Raw genomic sequence first — 21,681 nt, forward strand, 5'->3', positions numbered from 1 at the left:
ATAGAGCAAGTTAGCAATAGGGGAAAAAAAATTAAGGATTCAGGCAGTTCAAGTGTGGAGTTAATACCCTTCCCCATAAAGTTATTTCCTATCTTTGTGAATGTATGCCCAGGACATGGTACTGAAGGTGAAACAAGACAAGGTTGTGGCTGTCTCCTGTAAACCTAACCTTATTAAGGATGCAAAACCAGGGAATGCCTCGAGTGCAAGAGGTAAAAGGTAATAAGAACAAGAGAGAGAGGAAGAGTAATTTCACCCAGACTTAAGAGGGAATATTGGGAGAGGGTGTGGAAAAGACAGCAGAGACCTTCAAAATCCCCTGCCCTTGCAGCCCCTCAGGAAGGGGTGGCTGAAGCCACCTAGGGAGGCTGGATCCAGGGCACAGGAGCTCTGGGCCTTGAGGGGGCTTCTGATGTTCTAAGGGTACTGCTGAAGACAGAGTTTGGAAATGTGAAAGAAATGCAGGAGGAAAGACATACATCTCCCCAGGGATTCACAAACACCGATGATTTCGGAGCCCAGTACAAAACAGAAGTGTGGGGCCCCTTGCTAAAAAATGATTAAGAATTCCAAGAAGTGACAGCAAAGCATGCAACCAACCGCAGGGCCCTCCTGAGCACCGGGCCCTGTGTGACTGCCCAGATCTCAGCCTGAGAAGCTTCCCTGCCAGGGGACCCCCAGGGGAGTTTGAGGATTAAATGGGATCCTGTGTGTAGAGTGTGTACCACAAAGGCCACCACAGAGTGGGCATTCAGCACTGGCCCTGAGCTGGGAGAGTCGCAGGGCTGGGGCTGCAGGTCATCCTCAGCACAGACTGCCTATGACCTGCTGCTCCTGTTCACAAAGGCTCCCTGCCTGAGAATCTCCAGCAGAATTCATAGCGAAGGTTTCTTTTTACAAAATCTCTGCTTATTTCAAAACCCACTCCACAGGATCCAAAATCCTATAGCCACAGGAACTGTGAAAGACCCACAAAGCCTAGTGAGACTTTCTGATGAAGATGAGAACACATAGCCAAGCCCATGGCCTCCCACCCAGGGAGGAAACCCACCCAGGTAGCTTTTACATAAGGCTGGCTAAGGAGAGTTATTTACAAAGGAATTACTACACAGCAAGCCAGGCCAGCGGCCCTCTGACACCATGTCACACGCGGAACCTGAGCACACAACGACATCATGTCTCCTGGCTGCAAATCTGTCTCCAGCTCCTGAGGCATGGGCCACAGCAGTGTTCTTCTACCTTCTCAGCAGAATAGTGAGGCTGAAGGGCAAGCCCAGAGAAAAACGGTGGGCACACATGGAGAGCGGCGACAGAGGCAAGGAGTCAAGAGGTGAGTAATGGAGCCACCCGCGGAACCGGAGAATAGGATGTGCTTATTTTGCTTCTATCGTAAACAAGAGTATTCTCAGTTTGAGAGTTGGTCTTTTGGACGTTCTCTGCAAGGGTTCTTAACAACAACACTATCAACATTTGGGGCTGGGTAATTCTTTGTTGTGGTGGCTCTCCTGTCCATTGTAACACTTTTAGCAGCATCCCTGTACTCTATCCGCAGTTGTGACAATCAAAAATGTCTCCAGACACTGCCAAATGTCCAAAAAATCACTCCTGGTTGAGAGCTGCTAGACTATCTGACCATCACAGTACTCTGAGGAGTAAAAACAGTAATAAGCATGAACACTGTGTAACAACCACCTGGGCTCCTACCTCTGATCCTATCCTACCCCAGTCTGCTCTCTGCTCTGGGGCAGGAGAACTAAGTGGAGATCCGATCATGCCACATGCCTCCCTAAACTTCTAAGACCTCCTGTAGCTGGCCCTTGGAGTGCAAGCTTGCATGTCACAGGTTGACACAAAGCAACCAAGTTTTCTGTTCCTCCTTTTGCATCCTCATCACTTGCGCTCCTCCACAAGGCTCCACCCTCCAGTCCTATGACACTTTTCATTCACCTGACAGCTACTTCCAGAACTCCAGCACACACTAGGCACATCCTAAGTGGGTGGGAGGCATCAGTGAACAAAGATCCCTACCTTTGTGGAAACAGACAATACCCAAGAACGTAACACAGAAATTATACTGTATGTTACAAGGTGAAAGGTAGACCCGGGAGAAGGGGATTTGGAATACTTGGAGTGGTGGAGGCAGAATGAGTTGCAATTCTAGAAGAGGTCATCAGCATAGGCTTTATTTGAGCAAAGGTTTGAAGGAGAGGAGGGAAGTAGTCATGCAGATTCTAGGCAAGAGTGTCACAGGCAAAGGGAGAAGCATGGGAGGGCAGAGAGGGGAAGGGGCAGCCAGGGCGAAGCAGAGCAATGGGGAGGGTGGTGGCTGCCATAAGGACTTTGACTCTGGGTAAGATGAATCATTGCAGGGTTTTGAAGAAAGCAATAATGTGATCTGGCTCACATAAAGTTCAAACAATCCCTCTAGCTGCTGTGCAGAGGATGGTGGTCAAAGCAGGAATGCAAATTACAAAGCAACTGCAGTATTCTATGTGAAAGATGGTGGTGGCCTGACCAGAGAAGGTTCAGTGGAGATAGTGACAAGTCTAAGCAGGGCATCTCATGTCGTGGAACTTTGGCCTGTAATTCTTGCTCAGTGATTCACCTAATGCAGGATCTTTCTGGATTCGGAGTTTATAGTCCATTAGACACAGCAACAACTCAATAAATATGTGTTGGTAGTTAAAACCCACAGAACTCCCCCGACCTCCACTCACACCTAAAATATAATCATGACTGAAATATACTTTTCAGGACTTCCTATTCAGTTGCTAGACACGTATCTGGCACTTGGATGTTTAATAAATGTTTACTGAGTGGACAAATAAGTAAATAATACATCTTATACTGTGTGAATAATTACTGTATTCCTTTAGACAGAATCATTTATAACCATTAACTCAAAGTGTTTTATTATCCTAGAAGTAATTCATTTTGCTTGATGGACTTTAAGAATTTTGGCTTTTCTTGCCACCACTATAAGTTACTTAAGCTTTATTATTTTACCCAGACCATAAATGTGTTTTAAAAGTGATCAGACTCAGCGTGGACTATTATGAAGTTTGGTGTGAGGTATGAGTGAGTGACCTCAAGCTAACAGTTTACAATTAGCTTGATGCTAATGACCCTGGGCCTCATTGTACCATCCATGAAGTGAGGGAGTTCTCCCCATCCCCCGCCGCCACCGCTGCCTTACATCCAGGGTCTCTCCCAGCTTCAAAATTCCAGAATTTTATATTCACTGAGATGTATATTGGAGAACAACCACCCCGTATAGCTGAAATCCTTTGGTGCATCTAATTCAGAAAAATGCGGATTTTGGACTTGTAATATATCCAGCAGAAACTGAGGCAACACCTTGAAATTAAGTATTTCTATAACAAAATATATAAAGACACCCAGTAGCCTCATATCAGGACAAGTCTTGCTGCCAAATTAGTTATTTAAAAAATCTTCTGGTATTCCGAACTTTTTGGCTTTGAGAATTGCAGATGAAAGATCCTGGGTGAATTAGGTTGTTGGTTTATATCATCTTGTGGTGTTACTGCCACAGAAACTTGTTTGAACACCCAAGTCAGCAAAAATCCAATAACTCACAAAAGATGCACAAGTCACTGGTGCAAATAAAACACTACAATTCCCTTCACTGAGGGATGGCCCTCCTAATCATGTGAGAGACATTTTCTTTGACTAACCCTCGGGGAGAAGGGAGGAAGCCCTGAGAATCAGATCTGACACTAACCAATTCTTTTTTTTTTTTTATTATACTTTAGGGTTTTAGGGTACACGTGCACAATGTGCAGGTTTGTTACATATGTATCCATGTGCCATGTTGATTTCCTGCACCCATTAACTCGTCATTTAGCATTAGGTGTATCTCCTAATGCTGTCCCTCCCCCCTCCCCCCACCCCACAACAGTCCCCGGAGTGTGATGTTCCCCTTCCTGTGACACTAATCAATTCTTGATGTGAATGTGACCCATCTCCAATCATTCACGCTTAACCTAAAGTGGGTTTAATTTTTTTTACTGTAAGTGTCCTAATTAGCTCAAGCTACTACAAAGATGTAAATTAATAATGTCACTTTATTACAAAGCCATATCATTTTTCTCTGAGCTTAGTATCCATCTTAGTTCATTTTAAAACTTCTTTCTTGATGGCTAACAGTTAATAGTTATTAGAAGATGCAAATGTATGCAAATCTTGCCAAGATTTGCATTAAACAACTTGGAAATTGTCAGATTCATTTTGTAAATCTTCTAGATGTCTACAGGAGGAGCAACAGAAGTCTTTACAGGTGGCACAGTAAGTGTGATCTTTATAAATACCCTCAGATTCCTAAACACTAGTAAGCAGCAATTTCTTAATTTTTGCTAACACTTTTAAATTTATAAAACATAGAAAAGCACCCATAACATGTCATGGGAACTGGGCCATGGCCATGATTAATTCTCTTGCTAAATTTGTTTAGAAAACTATTCGGCTGTTTGAGTAAGATGAGAAATCACTACATTTCCATTGAAATGAATTCGAGTGTCACTGTTTCACAAATTGCAAAAATACAGAAGAAAGCTCATTTATATCAAGATAGTTCTTATAAAAATAAAACTGTCATGTCCAAACTGAGAGCAAGGAAGCTTTATGTCCAAACTGAGGGCAAGGAAGTCTAACACTGCTCTGCCTCAATCTGTTCCTTTCAAATATACTTGGTTTGTTTGAGGCAAAGAGAGGTGGAGCAGAAGGCCAAGCCTTCTTTGAGGGAAGGGATGAGGGGTTGGCAGGGGGTAGGGAGGACACCTGACCATCTTCTGTCCACTCTGCTTTCTTTTGTTCTTTTCCCACCCTCCTTCCTTACCTCTTATTTGCTCAGCTCTCTGCTAATGTTCAAAGGATCAAGGGTATGGTATTGCCTGGCTGAAGGGGGAAGCTACGCCACAAAGCTATTTACATCTTGATTACTTTTATCTCCTCAAATCCTATGTATTTTAATTCCTATACTTGTGTTGGGTCTTCTACCTCACTTTGGATTTGGGGCACACCTCCACTTGCCTTGGAGAGGCTGTTCCATCACAGGATGGCCCAGGCAGCCGGCCTCCAAGACCACAGGAGGGCCGGTTCTGAGAGTCTCTCCCTGTTCGGAGCTGTGGAAGGTGGCTCCGGAACTCAACATCCTCCTTCCTTGCTTCAGTGGAACAATGGCACCAAGGCCTGGCTGAGCGCAACAGAGCACCTTAGAGGGGGATTCAGAGCAAGTTTCCCCACAGGGCCCTGTCCATGCAGGCTCAAGAACTCCCTAACTTGGGAGCAATGGGTGGGCCAGACTTCAGTTGTTACCAGTAATTCAAATCAGGAGCCTTTCTTCTTTTGATGCTACGTGTATATTGTTTTTTCACTGAGGGCTGGAATTAAGGCATCTCTTTTGATGCTTGATGATACACAGTGGCCTTTTGTGACAATGTTGCCCAAGCCAGGGGGAGGGGATAATTTTAGGTGGGTGCTCCAATGGCAAAAATTAAACCCCAGCATATTAAACTCATGTCACAAATATTAGTTTAAAGCAAAGTTTTAAAAAGATATATTAATCAGTTTAAAGTAAAATACTAAGCAATTAAGAGTACTGGTCGTCAGCAGCAATTCTAAAAGTAACATCATCCATAGCATCCACACTGTGGGGCTGCGTGCTAAGCAGTGCCATCTCCACTCTCCTAGGAGCTCCATCCCAGCCCCTATGCCCTCTCTGACTCCCTTGGACTCAAATTGGAACATGATCTATACCATCCTGTAAAAGCACAATCTGTTTCTCCCTACAAAACGCAGGCTACTGCCTTATCAGTAAGCCAACTAAGATGCACACCAATCCCTGATCAACGCCAAGCCCAGGCACCACAGGGCACATCCTATGAGGTGCAGGCTTGTTTCGGGTTCCCAGTATCTACTGTGTACCACCCAGATGTGCTTTATCTTGGCAATGATGGGGTGGGAATCTGAGACTGACAGTCAGGCATTGCTGACTGTCCTAACTCTGTAGATGGGAGTTGGCTGTGGGGATGATGTGATCAGTACAACACCTGGTTACACAGATCCTCATTCAGAACTGGTCCCTGAACTCTTCCAGGAGAGCCAGGCTCAAGGACTCAGTATTGGGCAGAAAAGTATAGCAGGGTAAACCAATGGCTTCTTAGCTGATCCCCATGCTTTAAATTTTATGCCTTAATTATGTGATACAATTTTTGGATTAGTTAAATGGAGTAACTGCCAAAAAGAGTCGTGAATCCTGATTGGTGCTCCCCAACGTTTAGGCAGTTTATGGTCACTAATCCCACCTGGCAAGTTGACTACACTAAGTACATGTTTTGGTTTCTGGTTTACTTTGAAAGATACACCAAGAAGTTTCATGGTTCAGGGTCAAACATTTTTGGCTACTGTACTTAAAAAAAAAATTGCTCTTACGGGTACTCGCAAGCTTACATCTGTTTGGTATGTTTTTTCCAGATCAAGTTTCCCTGGCCCACACTCTATGGCAGAGAACTTAAGGACTTTGATCTCCTTGTCCCTACATTGAGGTAGATACCAAATTCCACAACTTCCTATGCCAACCTCTGTGCCTAGTATACAGAAACGTATGCACACCAGCATCCTGAGCCTCCGTGAGAAGACAACAGTCCAATCCTGGATTAGTTGACTTAAATGCACATTTTTGTATTTCACAGATACATAAAGCAGCTGGCATCCAGGTATAAACAGGAAGTACAATATCCAGCTCATTTCCCTGTTGCTCAACCGTTGGAAAAGTTTTGCTGCAAACAACACTAAGGATGGCCTGATATGCTGTCTACGCTGTCTTCTCCCAGTCCTCTGAAATCTACCTAAGGCCGGCGGGGAGCACTGCGCACTGCCACATTATCTGGTCTATGGAACAACCTCTGTGGCAGCATCACCATCAGGTCACACAACGGGGGCTTCATGAGGAACAACCCAGGAGAAACAGCTCGTTTCAGGCCTGTTGAGGACTTTGAGCCCTATGTCACAGGGTCTTCTCTAAAAGATGCTCAGGAAATTTCTCCCTCATCTCGGCACTGAAAAAGATTCCCCTTCACAAGAACAATGGGTAAGTTTTCATCCTGTGGACCCCCATGGCTCACAGTACCGTGTACCCCTCCCTCGGCGCTGGGTCTGTGGCCGACCTGTGGGGAGTGAACAGAACCTCCCAACCTGTGCTTAGAGTATTAACAGCGCTATGACTTCCTCTTGTCTTTCCTATTTACACTTTCCCACTTTAATCTTTCTCAGCTGTAAATTCTTTGTCTGCCAAAAGGTAACAGGCCTATGAGAATTTTAAAAGATGTATTGTATTCTGATATATACACTCTATATATGGTGAGAATAGCTAACAGTTTGAGTGCTAAGTGCAGTTTGCAAGTATATTTAGTCCTCATCCTAAGCATTTTCCAAGTATATTTAATCTTCATACAATTATGGGAGGCTGGTGCTAGTATTATCTCCATTTTATAGATGGGGAAATAGATGCCCTGAAATTTGAGACTGCCGTTCAATTTCTTAACTCTCTCATAGGTAAAAAGAATTTGAACCCACACCACATGACTGAGCCCATGCTCTTAATCCCTACTACTATAATTATCTACTACTTTAAAGCTACTTAAAAAAAAATAATTTGTCTCATTTCTCCTCTCATTTGCTTGTTTTCAGAGGCTGGGCACATTCATTTTCATGGTAACCAACTTGCCTAGAACTTCTTGGTTTTGTCACTGACAATCCCATCTCTTAAGAAACCTCAGCAACTTCATCAGAATGCTTATTTTGGCTGCAGCATTGCTGGTTCATACAGATGCATTTGTGCGAATTAGGAAAAAGAACATCCATTTACTTTTAACATACTTTTGATTGTATTCAATATATTTATATAAACGGCCTTTTTAAAACGGGGTATAGAGAAACAAATATGAATACAGAATTTCACATTATATTTCACATCCAGAGTTACAGGTAAGCTTAACACATATATTACCTTTATATCCTTGTTCTGTCTCCCTGAGATCAATTTTGGTTATTGGTTTGAAATCAGTGTCCCATAGTCGTATACACCCATCTCGCCCACCAGTGGCAAAGCCTTCTTCACAAGCATACATGCTAAAGATTCCAGCCTGTTGATTAAAATAGGTAATACTCAATGCTGCAACCATCCTAAGTATGATGAATAGATATAGTTGAATGTTGATTTAAAAACATAACAAGGCAAAAACAAAAATAAAACCCCTTTGTTCTCCATTGAAATGCTGACAATAGACCAAGTAGCCATTTATAATACTGTTCATCTCAGCTACATTTAAAAAATCATAATAATCAAAGCAAACTAGTTCAACTGATCTTTTACCACTACTAAAAAGACGGTAGTATAAAAAAAATTCAAAAATATAATTAATGCTGATATGGGAATCAAATTCTTTTATGTGATAAGTGGCCCTTAGAGAGAAAAGACAACTATGGAGGTGTTTCATGGAAGTTGCTGCCTAAAATAATTAAGTAGAGATAAGAGGCTAGGGACATAAACACTTTCATAGGCACAAAAGTGCCCAAAATGTACCTCAGTGAGCTCACAAAGGTATCACTTGAACCTAATTGAAAATGTAAATTGCACTTGTGTTAGCTTGTTAAGCATCATTTGAAGATTTTCACATGGAAATAGTTTTAGTAATTTAAAGATGCTCCTCCACAGGAAAACACTTTATTTGGTTTGTTCAAAAGTGCTGCAAGAATATAATGGTGACATAAGATCCAGTATAAAAAGAAATTAGGTTACTAAGGCAGCTGCTTTTGTGAATGAGGACAAATACGGACCAATTATTTTAAGAGCTGTTTCATAATTAGTGAAGCCAAGAAAATTCACCTGCAACATATAGTGAAAGATCTGAAATGTCATAGCTCTAAGAGCTGCTTAAACTTTTCTTCATATTAAGGGTATAGGGTATCAATTTGGAGGCAATAAGCTAAAGGTTTATCATTTCCAATAACATCTTTACCCAATTTCCATTCACTATGATAGGCTTTGCCTTTTACATCATCTTCCCATTTGTAGGGACAATTTTATCATTTGTAGATACAACAATGTAGTCGTTTTCATGTGTGTCAAAAAAGAGAGCAGAGTGGTAAGAAGTTTGTCCTTGTTCTTACGAGCAGACCACCAGAAGATATGTAGTTATCAATGGTTTCTGATTGTACCTTAAGAGCTCATGACACTGGTATGGAGGTAACACCCTGCACCTCAACATAAAGAATGAGGAAAATCTATCTTACCAACCAATGTAAGAGCAATAGTTATCTACACCTTTTCTGTTCAAACTATGGGTCACTGATGAGCTGTGGCAACATCATCCCAGACCTATGGAGCCAGAATTTGCATTTTAATATGATCCCCCAGAAACTCCTGAGCACATTAAAGTTTGAGAAGTGCCTATAAGATGAATCTGATGAGCTAGTTCTAGTGTTCTGTCAAACTACTGTGGATGACACAAATCAAGCAATTAATAGTTAAGGTGAGGGCTAATTACATTGTATACTTTTGAAATATATTTTCCTTTAGGTGAGCAAATGTAATATGGGAAATTGTCATGAGTGGGGAGTGTTCAGCAGGGTCCTCTGATTCTAAAGCAACAAGAGAAAAATACAGGGAGGGATTGGTGGTCTTACCTTATTTAGTAAGTCACCCACAGATTTCCACATGGTAATACTTACGCTATGTGCTCCTTGAATGGTGCGGACTAAATTGAGCCCTTTCCAGACATAGATGTCACCATTTAAAGCACCAGAGTAGGTGATGTCTTCTTTGGCACATGCAAGGCAAAGGATGGTCTGAAGATCCCCTGTTTTGCCAAATATCCCTCTTTTTGCAGTCAGGGCATTTCCACACAGTGTCCAAAACTAGAATGTAAGTGATAAAATAGATCTCCAAGATAGAGTATTCAGATGTACTGCATTGGTGTTTATTTACACTTCAGTGCATTTCACGTAATTTGCTCTATCCAAGCTAGGCACAAATAAGTTAATTTGCTTTGCTGTAACATAACAACATGTAACACAAAAGCATTTTAGCTAACTACCAGGAACGTAAGAAAAGCCTGTAACAACACTTCTAAAATTTTCAAAGTTCCAAAATTTCAAAGCTTTGCTCATTGTTGAATGGTGGTTTAATAGAAGATAATGTTCTCAGAGTTGGAATCAAGTGGACAAATCATGTTTTGCTTAATTTTTTGTCAAGTTATGAAACTAGTATAGGTTTATTGTAGAAAAGTTTAGAAACACAGATAAGTATAAACAGGAAAATTGTGATGGTCTATAACTTCTGGTTAGCATGTTGATATATCATCTAGATAATTTTTTTCTGTTTTTGAGACAGTCTCACTCCATCACCCAGACTGGAATGCAATGGCGCGATCTCAGCTCACTGCAACCTCTGCCTTCCCAGGGTCAAGTGATTCTTGTGTATCAGCCTCCTCAATAGCTGAGATTATAGAAGTGCACCACCAAGCTCAGCTAATTTTTGTATTTGTAGTAGAGACAGGGTTTTTCCATGTTGGCCAGGCTGGTCTCGAACTCCTGGCCTCAAGTAATGTGCCCTCCTCGGCCTCCCAAAGTGCTGGAATTACAGGTGTGAGCCACTACACTCGGCTATATCTAGGTATTTTTGATGTACATATATTTGGAAATAATTTCTAACTTTAAATGTTATAAATCTTCATTTTAGAAGTATTACTTAGAAATGTTTCATAAATATGAGTTATATTTCCATATACCCAAATAATTGACTAGGCTTTTCAGTTTTAGTTGCATAAAATGTGTCCATCGTGTAGAAGACCATACACAAAGCTTCAGCAATTTTATAGAAGGCAGTAAGGACACTCCCATGGTTATACAGACACAAAATATTTTGCATTGACATAGTTTTTTTTTGGTGGGGGGTGGAGACAGAGTCTCACTCTGCTGCCCAGGCTGGAGTGCAGTGGCCCGATCTCGGCTCACTGCAACCTCTGCCTCCCGGGTTCAAGCGATTCTCCTGCCTCAGCCTGCTGAGTAGCTGGGACTACAGGCACATGCTTCCAAACCCAGCTAGTTTTTTGTATTTTTAGTAGAGATGGGGTTTCACCATGTTGGCCAGGCTGGTCTTGAACTCCTGACCTCAGGTGATCCGCCCCACTTGGCCTCTCAAAACGTTAACATAGTTTTCATGTATCAACTAGAATAACCTCATTGCCCTTGATATAGCCCCTCCTTCAGTTCATAAAGGCTATTTGCATGTGCTAAGTTATTTGATCCTATCAAAACCCTTAATAGGCTAAGGTAGACGGGATTGTCATCTCCATCTGGAGGGGAGGGAAAGCAAACAGAAGTAGCTCACTGAAGGTAAGGGTTCAATGGGGTTAGAAAAAAATATTGAAATCTTTTATCTTTGCTTTGACAACTTTGAATCAATGCAGAGGCAAATGAAACAGTGAGATAATTTTAAGGTAGCATATTCAGACTGTGCCTGGGTGGCAAGGAAATTCAAAGGTAGAGAACTAAGTTGAATTAAACAGAATGAACAAGAGTAGGACTTGGATCAGCAGTGAGGAAGAAACTGCATCTGGATTCAGAGGAGCAGGATGAGATGAAGCCACATGGCAGGAATGTGGGAATAAATCAGTAACAATTGTACTATTTTACACCTGCAGGAAAGGAAAAACCATGGTCCTCTCAGAGTAGTTGGATACTGGAGGAAACAGTTCTGGGATGGCTATACCCCCAAGGTGGCTGGGATTCAGGCAGCTGGGGGTGGGGGGCTGTCCTGTGTGTGTGCGTGGCAGGGGGTTAAGGAATAGAGGGATGCCTTGGCAAGAATGAAGGGCAGATACACGATGAAGGACCAAGTGGGATTCTCTTCTCAGAAAAAGGTATCAGCTCTGGTAACTCATTTCTTTGGGTATTATTAATGAAAAGGTGTTAAAGTCTATGTTGAAATAATAAAGCAGCCAGGCGCAGTGGCTCATGCCTGTGATACCAGCACTTTGGGAAGCCAAGGCAGAGAGATCACTTGAGCCCAGGAGTTAGAGACCATCCTGGGCAACATGGCAAAACTCCATCTCTACAAAAATAATTAGCCTGGAGTGGTAGCACACACCTGTAATAAAGTTTTTTTAAAATAAAGAATAAAGAGATCTGGGAAAAAGCTAGTTAGGTGTAAGCTTTGGAAAACATTTAAGCTGTTACTATGAACCTGAACAAACTATTAGACATAAATGATTAGTGGTTGTACCTACATGCCAAAGAACTTGCTGTTCATGGCAATGCTTAAGGCAGACAGTTCCCTTTCTCTTTACACCTCCTCATGCATGAAGATTAAAAAAATTATTTAGTCCTTTAACTATGGATGTACACCCCCAGCCTGAGTTATCTGAATATTTCCAAACAGACAGTCACAAAAAATAGACTCCATTATCTTCGGACTTGATCTGCATAAAAGTTTATTGACAAGTCACCAGGTCAGATGGTATAAGGCCCACATGAAAACATTCCAAAGAGTCAAATGATTCCCTAAAATGTATGATACTTTCTGCAGAAAATGGCAAATACCTGAAATATTATCTCTTTTTGAGAAGCATTTCCTACTTGGAAAACAGTGGCAGTTTAGGGTAGCAACACATCATTAAATTCACATCAAATGAGGAGACCTTGTCTATCTTCTCTAGTCTCTACCCACAGACTAATGCAAATTTTATTAGAGCTGGCAGGTACCTTGAGTTCATCTAGCCCTAGGTAGTCCCTAAAGTCCCTTCTGTCTCTGACTAGAGACGGCTCAACAGTAGCCACAAACCTGGTAGGCTCATTTGCTATAAAACCAATGAAGCGGCTGATGCTCAACTGTTACTGTTTTTCAAGCATTCGTTTCAGATAATTCCAATTTTCCTATTTGCCAAAACATAGGGGATTTACAAAGCCGAAAAGGATTTCACCCTAGCTACACAAATTTCAGATGAAAGTATTTTCTTCAAGTACAAAGATTTTGCACTCAATTTATGACTGGAATCATTCAATGTTAAGGTAGGTTTTTTCAGGGAAAAAAATGTGGAGAAATCCTGGTAATTGGATATAGAGAATACGAACAGCAAAAATAATTTTTTGAAGCCTGCTTAAATGTATTATATTTCTAAACAAAATTAATAAAGTATTGCTGGGTAGACATTCCAAATTCTTTGAGGTAAAAATGCTTGTATTTGCTTAGAAAAAAAGTCCAAGTCTGCTACGACAATTAAATTTAAACAGGATAAGTAGCTCTTGTTTTCAAATAAAGTTTCAGAATTTTGCCTCTGCTTTTCTGCTTTTAGAATTTACCGATTTAAAAGTTAGAGTTAACCAAGAATAGAAAGAGATAGGAAGGAATCAGGAGAATTCTATGAAGTAAGCAGCAAATCTAGTTAGAACCCAGTAAAAAGTTAAGGCAAGGTAGTTCACTAAAGACATTTCTCAGTGGAAAGAGCTCTATAGGAGTCAGAGGCTGAGCTTAAATCTCACCTCTGCCATCATTTTTGTGAACCTAGGAAATGGGGAAGGAAATTCACATTATTGTGCCCCTACTGGGTTCCATACTCTTTAATATAATTATCTTTAATTTAGGAGGTAGTGATCTCTCTCTGAGAGAGAGACAGACAGAGAGAAAGACAGAGAATGAATGAATATTAATTCAGCCTCAGGGAGATTAAATGGTTGCCCAGAGTCAAGTAGAGGGAAATAATCACGAATCGAAGTCAAATTCCCACCTAACCCCCTAGGGTCCTGGGTTTCTTCACCACTGAGTACAGGATGGATGATGGCTACCAGGTTAGGGTCCCAGATTTCCAGAAACCCACCACAGCCTAGCAGAAATCAGGATCATCATGAACTCACATGTTTTTTTACTCATGGCTGAAACAATTTTCATATTTTAGTCTGATCAGAGACTCATGTTGGCAGATAACATCTTTGACTAATAAAACATTGCTAAGGAAACTATGATTTAATGGCTAGTTTATTTTGTGGCCACCATCTTTCAAAATATTTCTTCCCTAAAAATACTATGGAATAGGTTCTTTGGTGATGAAAACATTGGTAATCTTGGAACGTATCATGAGCCAAGGACCCTCCCAGCTCCCCAGTCCCACGCTTCCATGGGTGACCAATGCCTCTCTTAACTCCTGACAGAAGTGCAACCCTTCCCCTAGTTCTGCCTCCCGACCCTTCCTACCAAACTCACCCACCCACTGAGGCTCAGCCTAAGCAGCATCTCCATCCTGACAACATGCTTCTAGCCAGCTGGGATCTCATCTTTATCGATAGAGGGCTTTGATTTTATCTTTCTTCTAAAACATTCTGTCTTAATGTTTTAACGGCTAAACTTCAAGCAAATTGAAAGTGGGGTGTGTTTTTGTTCTTTCACCTAGTACAAACTCAAGTATTAAACTGAGTGAGTTTTTGGTCTTTCAGGTAAGCTGTACCAAGCATAGAAGGAGCCTCCAGCTGCTGCTAATAAAGCAAACTACCTAGATTTCAGCTGATGTTTTCCTAGATTAAAAATATACACACCAGGGCTTGGTACAGGATTATTAAATGTTTATGAAGCCCTAAAGTGTTGATGGAATATCTTACAGTTTTGAGTAGCGGAACCTCTAAACTTTTTGTTCTCCATTTTTAAATTTTTTCTTATTTTGAAAGATATATTATTGTAAAATAATTTTACAATGAAGTATACAAGGGAAAAAATTATCCATCAATCCACTACCCAGAGATAACTGTTTAACATTTGGAGATGTCCTTCTAATGTATTTCCTACATAAAAATGTTTTTAAAGAAAAAAAAGCCACAAATCTAATCCCACCATCACCCACCCCCAAAGTAAACTGTAAACTTCCCCATAATAGATGGTGAATATTTCCCAATATCAATCATCTAAAACATAACTTATGATTGTACAGTGTTTCATCATATGGATATAACATTTTATTCAACTTCCTAGAGACACTTAAGTGGTTTCAGATCTTCTGTTTGGTTTGTTTCAGATCTTCTATTTGGTTATTTGCTATTGATAAGTTACTCAGCAATGAGTCAGCTCTTGGTTCATATTTCTAACAATTGCTTGGGATAGATTCTAAGATATGAAATTACTGGATCAAAGAGAATTGACATTTCTAAGGTTAAATATTTCCAAATTTCTTGGCTGAAAGACCATTATCAGCTTACCCCCCTCTACCAGCAAGGGTTGTGAGTGGTCATTCACTGAATCCTTGCCAAGATAGGATACTTTTAATCATAAACTTGATAGATTTAAAATGTTCCGTTATTTTAAAACTTGTATTCCTTAATTATTGAGATTTTAACATTTTCATAAGTCTATTGGCCAACAGTACTTCTATTTTTGTCAGTTTTCTATGTTCTTTGTCCATTCTACAGATTTGCAAGAGGTCTTTGCATTTTGAGAACAACCCAGTATCTACTTTGTGTGTTGCTTATACTCTTGCTAGTTTGCGGTTTCCCTCTTTTTGTGGAAAGAAGGAATTATACAGAATGTTTTAATATTTCTACAGTTTCATCAGTATTATCCCTTACCATTTCTTTGCTTTCACATTTTAAAAAAATCTTTCTCCAATTTGAGCAGTTAAACATTTGCCTATATATTCCTCTAGTTATTTTATAGTTTTTGAAACTTACCTCTTTAATTCATATAGACTTTGTTTTAGTGTATAGTATGAAGTATTGACTTTTTCCAAAAAATTGATAAATTTGTGCCTACCAGTTAGAGATGCTATTATACTCTAAGTTGTCATACATATTAAGGTCTATTTTTCAGCTTTTATTTCTTTGTATCCAAGTCTTATACCATTTAAATTAAATTCTACTACGCTTTAGTAAATAGTGGTAGATATATCCTCTTCATGATTCTTTATCCCAAAGTTCAGTTACTGTCATTATTTAATGCTTCCAGGTTAATTTAGGATAATTTAAAGGGAAATTCTGTCAGGTAAAAACAAAAGTAATAGGGATTTTAACTGCATTTCTACCAAATATAAATTTGGAGGTAAATGATACATTTGTAAATTTTAGACGTGTCCAGAATCAACACTGTCACTCCATTTGTTCAAGTACTGTTTTACATTCCTCTGCAGAGTTTTGTAACATTCTTTAGGTAAGTCTTCTGTATTTGTTATACTTATTTGAGTATTTTATCATCTGTCCCCTTCTAACCAAGTAAGAATAATGGGAAGGATCGTGAAAAACTAGACTAAAAGAACTGCAAAATAGGAGGGGGTGGTTAGAGGAAAATCTTCGTTCATACAAAAATGTACCATTTTTGTACAGAATCCATGCATGCTCTATGCAAGAAGGTAATCCTTATACTCTTGTTTATGGACTTTAACTTATATTATTTACAATCCTATAGAGAAAGAAGATCCTGGGCCATACCCCAGGGGTCAGGAGAAATTTTTGCTATGTCAGAGCAAAGCATGTTGATACAGTTAATTTTGCTATTTGTGAACAAAATAGTAAGAAGCAAATGTGGGGCCTACCCAGATGACAGTGTAGTCTAGAGGAAGATTGGGGCATTTAAAAACTAATGGTCCAGATAGGTTTGTACTGTGAATTCCTCTATTTCCATGTAGAGCGCAACATGATAGCTTTCTTTTAAGGGAACATAACATGTCAAAGTGTTGACATGCAAATACGTAAATATTCATTATAATGGAAAAACTTAGTTCACAACATTAAAATCAGCACTGTTTTAAAACATGCAATCCCACACGTATTATGAGTCTTCAGTTAGATATTTAATTAACATAAAATTTCCTTTTCAGTTGCCTGCTGAGCACTTCACTTGATTGTCATTACTTTGCATTTCTAAGAGACAGCCCCATCAGCTGATGTTAGTTTGCTTCAGGAGCAGAGAAACAGGTAAGAGGGCACTATATTAAAGAAAAAAAATGTAAAGTCTAGCAGTCTCTCAACATCAAATTATCTATACAAACACCTAAAATTATTTGCACTCAAGGTACCAAAATCAAAAAACAAAAAACTTTACCTTTATATGTTTTACTCCACAGCTAACCACTCTGTTTGGCTGATACGGATCCCAGGAAATATCAAAAATCTGTTCAAAACATTGAAAGTTCCCATGTTGATCATTTGATATGTTTTTGCCTTTTCCCAATACTAGTCCAACTGCCGAGACTCTACCCTAACATTTAGAACACAATGTTACCTGCACAGAATAAAAATGGAAGATTTGGCTTGCAATGAGTCAGGAAGTAACACACATTATCACCTCATGTCTACTCACCTTAAGGCCTGAGTAGAGAGAGAACTTACCAGAATTATTTAGAACAAACTGGTGTCATATTTTTAATTTTGTCCATTTGGGATAAACAAATGGACAATTTAGGATAAATTTTTGATCAAATTTTTCAATAGCTCTCCACAGTGCTAACACTTTGGAGATAGCTTTTCAATAGAAATCTAAAGAATTATAAAATGCTTCTTAGCTAGGAAAACATTCAATAGTTAACTACAATTTAGTGTGGCCAACAGTCTCTAATAATCACAGAAGTTAATATTCCTAAACGTAAGGCAGAGGGATTTATCTGACATTAACTTACATAGTCCCTCAGGATATCATTTTAATCTGACCCAACATACTATTATATTTTCAATTATCCAATGAACTGAAAATATATCTGCAACTACTATTTGTCATTCTTTTTTTTTTTTTTTTTTTTTTTTTTTTTTTTTTTTTTTTGAGACAGAGTCTTGCTCTGTCGCCCAGGCTGGAGTGCAGTGGCGCAATCTCGGCTCACTGCAAGCTCCGCCTCCCGGGTTCACGCCATTCTCCTGCCTCAGCCTCTCCGAGTAGCTGGGACTACAGGCGCCCGCCACCACGCCCGGCTAATTTTTTTGTATTTTTAGTAGAGACGGGGTTTCACCGTGGTCTCGATTTCCTGACCTCGTGATCCGCCCGCCTCACCCTCCCAAAGTGCTGGGATTACAAGCGTGAGCCACTGCGCCCAGCCTGTCATTCTTTTTTTTTTTTGAGACAGTCTCGCTCTGTCCCAGGTTGGAGTGTAGTGGCGCAATCTCGGCTCACTGCAACCTCCGCTTCCCAGGTTCAAGCAATTCTCCTGCCTCAGCCTCCCGAGTAGCTGGGACTATAGGCACGTGCCACCACACCCAGCTAATTTTTCTATTTTTAGTAGAGACGGGGTTTCACCATGTTGGTCAGGCTGGTCTCAATCTTGTGACCTCGTGATCCACCTGCCTTGGCCTCCCAAAGTGCTGGGATTACAGGCATGAGCCACCGTGCCGGGCCTATTTGTCATTCTTTAACAAGAGCTACCAGACAGTTTGCAGGTAGTTCTATTTCCATTCCAGAGACAAGAAGGAAAAGGTCAATCCTGAGAATCAAATTGCCCATAGCAACTGCTTAAAACAGGTATTTCGAGGGCCCATCTGAGATGCTCTCATTTAGTGGCTCTGGAATTGGGCCCAGATACCCCACACTTTAAACAGACTACAGGAGATTCTGATGGAGGCAGACCCATGGACCACATTCTATGACACACTGATACAAAGGGAAGGACTACTTGTCAGGGACAAAGTCTAGACCAGAGAAATAACCTAGACCACTAACTTTTCATCACATATAAAGAAGCAATTATGGTCCCCGGAAAGAGCACTGAAGAAAAAGTACTTGGTCCAAGTATCCATTTCAGCCATTCAAGCTCAGGCAAGTCTGAGCATCTCTAACCTTAACCTCATCTTCTCTACAGTGGATAATACCACCTCAAGTTTTATTAAGGTCAATGAAGATAAGGTATATAAAGTCATTTTGCAGGGTATAAAACATTCATTATATAAATGTAATGGATTAAGTATTTTAGTGCCACTAAAATAATCTTGAAGATAATCTTGAAGTTAACCATAAGCAGTCAATAATTCATACTGGTATCAGTAATAAAGAGCAAAATTATGTGTGACACAGGTTATGCGGTCTGGGGGAACATTCTTCCAAATAAAGCATTTCATCAAAACATCCTAAGATTACAGACTCATCACTATAGTCCTATTATACTTTTTACATTTCACCCTTACTGGAAAGCGGTAGCACAGCAATAGGGCATGCACAGTCACTGAAACATACAGGCAAGTCACATGTTATCCAGTAGTGTTCAATTTATCTAAAGTTTTAACAGAGTTGAATTGAGCAAAGAACTGTTTGCAAATTGGGCAGCCCTCAGAACCAGAAGAGGTTCAGAGAGCTCTGCTCTGCAACTAGGCAGGCATATGTATGCCGGGAAAAATGAACTGAGGTACAGAAACAGCTTTCCTAGTTTCAGCTCCGAATTTGCTTTATTTGGGCATGGTCTCAATAGGTGGCAGCCTGCCATTGGCTGAAGCTGGCTGCCACTCAGCTATTTGTTACGGAAGTATACACCTAAATTTTCAGTTCGGTCACTTACCAAGCTAGGTTGCAGTTGATTTTGTAGAGACTTGCTATATGGAGGGCAGCTGAGGCCAAATTTAGTTTAACAGTAATAATTTAACAATAAAAGCTGTTTCTATACAAGCCAAAGTGATTACATTAGTCTATTTTTCTAAGTAAGGAGATTTTACTGGTTTAAACTGTAACTTAAGTTTTCTACTTTTTCCAAGGTGATAAGGCCAAAAATTCTGACAGACAGTATACTAGTTCAGGTCAGACTATATAAAATGATTCAGAAACAGAAGTAGTAAATGCAGAATAACTCAGATAAAATATATGAGTGTATATATATATGCTGTGAAGTCTCCCCAGGAGATTCTATCTGTAGCCAGGATTGGGAACTACTGGACGAGAGGGGTACCAGGCCTCTTACAGTACTGAGGTTCTACTTTTGGTCACTCCTGAGCTTTCTGAAGACTTGATCCTGGAGTAGAATTTGCAACATCTGTGGGGTCTTCTCCCTACAAACCTCCATAGGTGAACGTGCCATTCATACTTAAATTTTTTTTTTTTTTTAGAGTTCCTTCTAAGCAAGAGACAGTGAATTTCATGTTTAATTAAAGCCTCATTCTACATCAAGCTTGTCCAACCCACAGCCCAGGATGGCTGTGAATGCAGCCCAACACAAATTTGTAAACGTTCTTAAGGTATTATGAGATTATTTTATTTTTAGCTCATCAGCTATCATTAGTGTTGGTGTTTATGTGTGGCCCAAGACAATTCTTCCAGTGTGGCCCAGGGAAGCCGAAAGATTGGACACGCCTGTTCTACATGAACACTTACATTGTGCAGAAATACAAAACAACTAGGAATTCAAGTAAGACAGTCATGCAAATTCATTGTTTAAACTAGAGAAACCAAGATAATAAAGGAGTCAAATTATTTTAATTATGCAAGACACTGGCAAATTAGAGTTCTGACCAGTTTTATGTATATACCCTCTTTATCCCCTAAGACTACATGGAATTATCAGTTCTGATCACACTGACTTCAACAGGAGTAAGCAGACCACATTCAATGTTCTCAAATACAACGAAGAATCACAAAGTTGTCATTACACTCATTCAAAATCAAAATGCTTACCCTTGTAATCATATTTTGTGACTATTTTCTAACAACTATTTCCATTTCTAAATGAATACATCTAAACTACACATAATTTCAAATTCAATTCCATTTTGATTTCATAAAGTAGTAAAATGCCAGCATCAAAAATTTGCTTTGCCTATGAAAAGCAGTAACAATTCATATAAAGTACTGGATCACCAAAAGCACATTAAAACAGTTAGCTATTAATCATGAAAAAAGAAGATGTTTATAAGTTTAATAGGAAAAATGTATACATGAAAAATTTACTTTTGAAAATATTAGAAGTCTAAGAAGCAATATCACAAGTCCCCCCAAGTTCTGAAATCTGCACAGCTTCATCCAATAAGTTCTTACCCTGTCAGAATGGCCGGTGGCTGAGGCCAGAAGTTTTCCCTTCCTCCAGTCCCAAATGCAGACTGTGTTTTTGGCATCCAACCCCACAGAGGCTAAACGCTAAGAATAAGAACAATAATTTAGTACCCAAAAGGGATGGGAAGACTTATTGACACATTAAGAAATAGTTACTATTTACTATAGGATAGGCATCGAATTTCTTATAACAAACCGATCTCTCAAAACCCATCTTAAACCCCAAACTAAAAATATCACAATAGATGATTTCCATTAGTATATGCTGAAATTTCAAAAACCTAAGAGCTACAGCTCCTTTATCCTTTTTAAGTGTAAGAAACACACATGTAAACTCTCAGGAAATCTCTGATAAGTCAATAGAAACTACAGAAACAGAACTTGAAAGCAGCATCTGGAATTTATAACTTAAAATTTTTAGGTAAAATCTTAATGTGAGATTTAATAGAACCCAGGATTCTATAGTCTAAAAGCTTTAAACTGCTAAAATTTAAGGGTTTGACAAATAGAATAAATGAACATTAATTTTTAGTTTTCTATAATTTTACAAACATTTAAGATGACTAAAAGATAATATAATCTAAGTAGAAGTAATCTGGTACTTCACCTCCCAGCCTAAATTACTTGGGGTCAGGTCAGAACCTGTCCTTAAAGGAAGAATAAAATGCAACCCA

The 21,681-nt window shown here is 39.7% G+C and overlaps 1 protein-coding gene across 2 annotated transcripts in view; it reads right to left on the reverse strand.

Moving 5' to 3' along the window:
- EML6 (EMAP like 6) overlaps positions 1 to 21,681 on the reverse strand; it is a 321,610-nt gene that overhangs the window by 144,040 nt on the left and 155,889 nt on the right. For both annotated transcript variants that reach the window (XM_063617993.1, XM_055243331.2), the window contains 4 exons: positions 20,993 to 21,091; positions 17,096 to 17,164; positions 9,751 to 9,936; positions 8,027 to 8,162 (listed from right to left, as the gene is read on the reverse strand). In XM_063617993.1, the coding sequence (XP_063474063.1) occupies positions 8,027 to 8,162; positions 9,751 to 9,936; positions 17,096 to 17,164; positions 20,993 to 21,091 (490 nt within the window). The remainder of the gene's footprint in view (positions 1 to 8,026; positions 8,163 to 9,750; positions 9,937 to 17,095; positions 17,165 to 20,992; positions 21,092 to 21,681) is intronic.

Source organism: Symphalangus syndactylus, chromosome 14 (assembly GCF_028878055.3).
Source record: "Symphalangus syndactylus isolate Jambi chromosome 14, NHGRI_mSymSyn1-v2.1_pri, whole genome shotgun sequence".
Taxonomy (NCBI): domain Eukaryota; kingdom Metazoa; phylum Chordata; class Mammalia; order Primates; family Hylobatidae; genus Symphalangus; species Symphalangus syndactylus.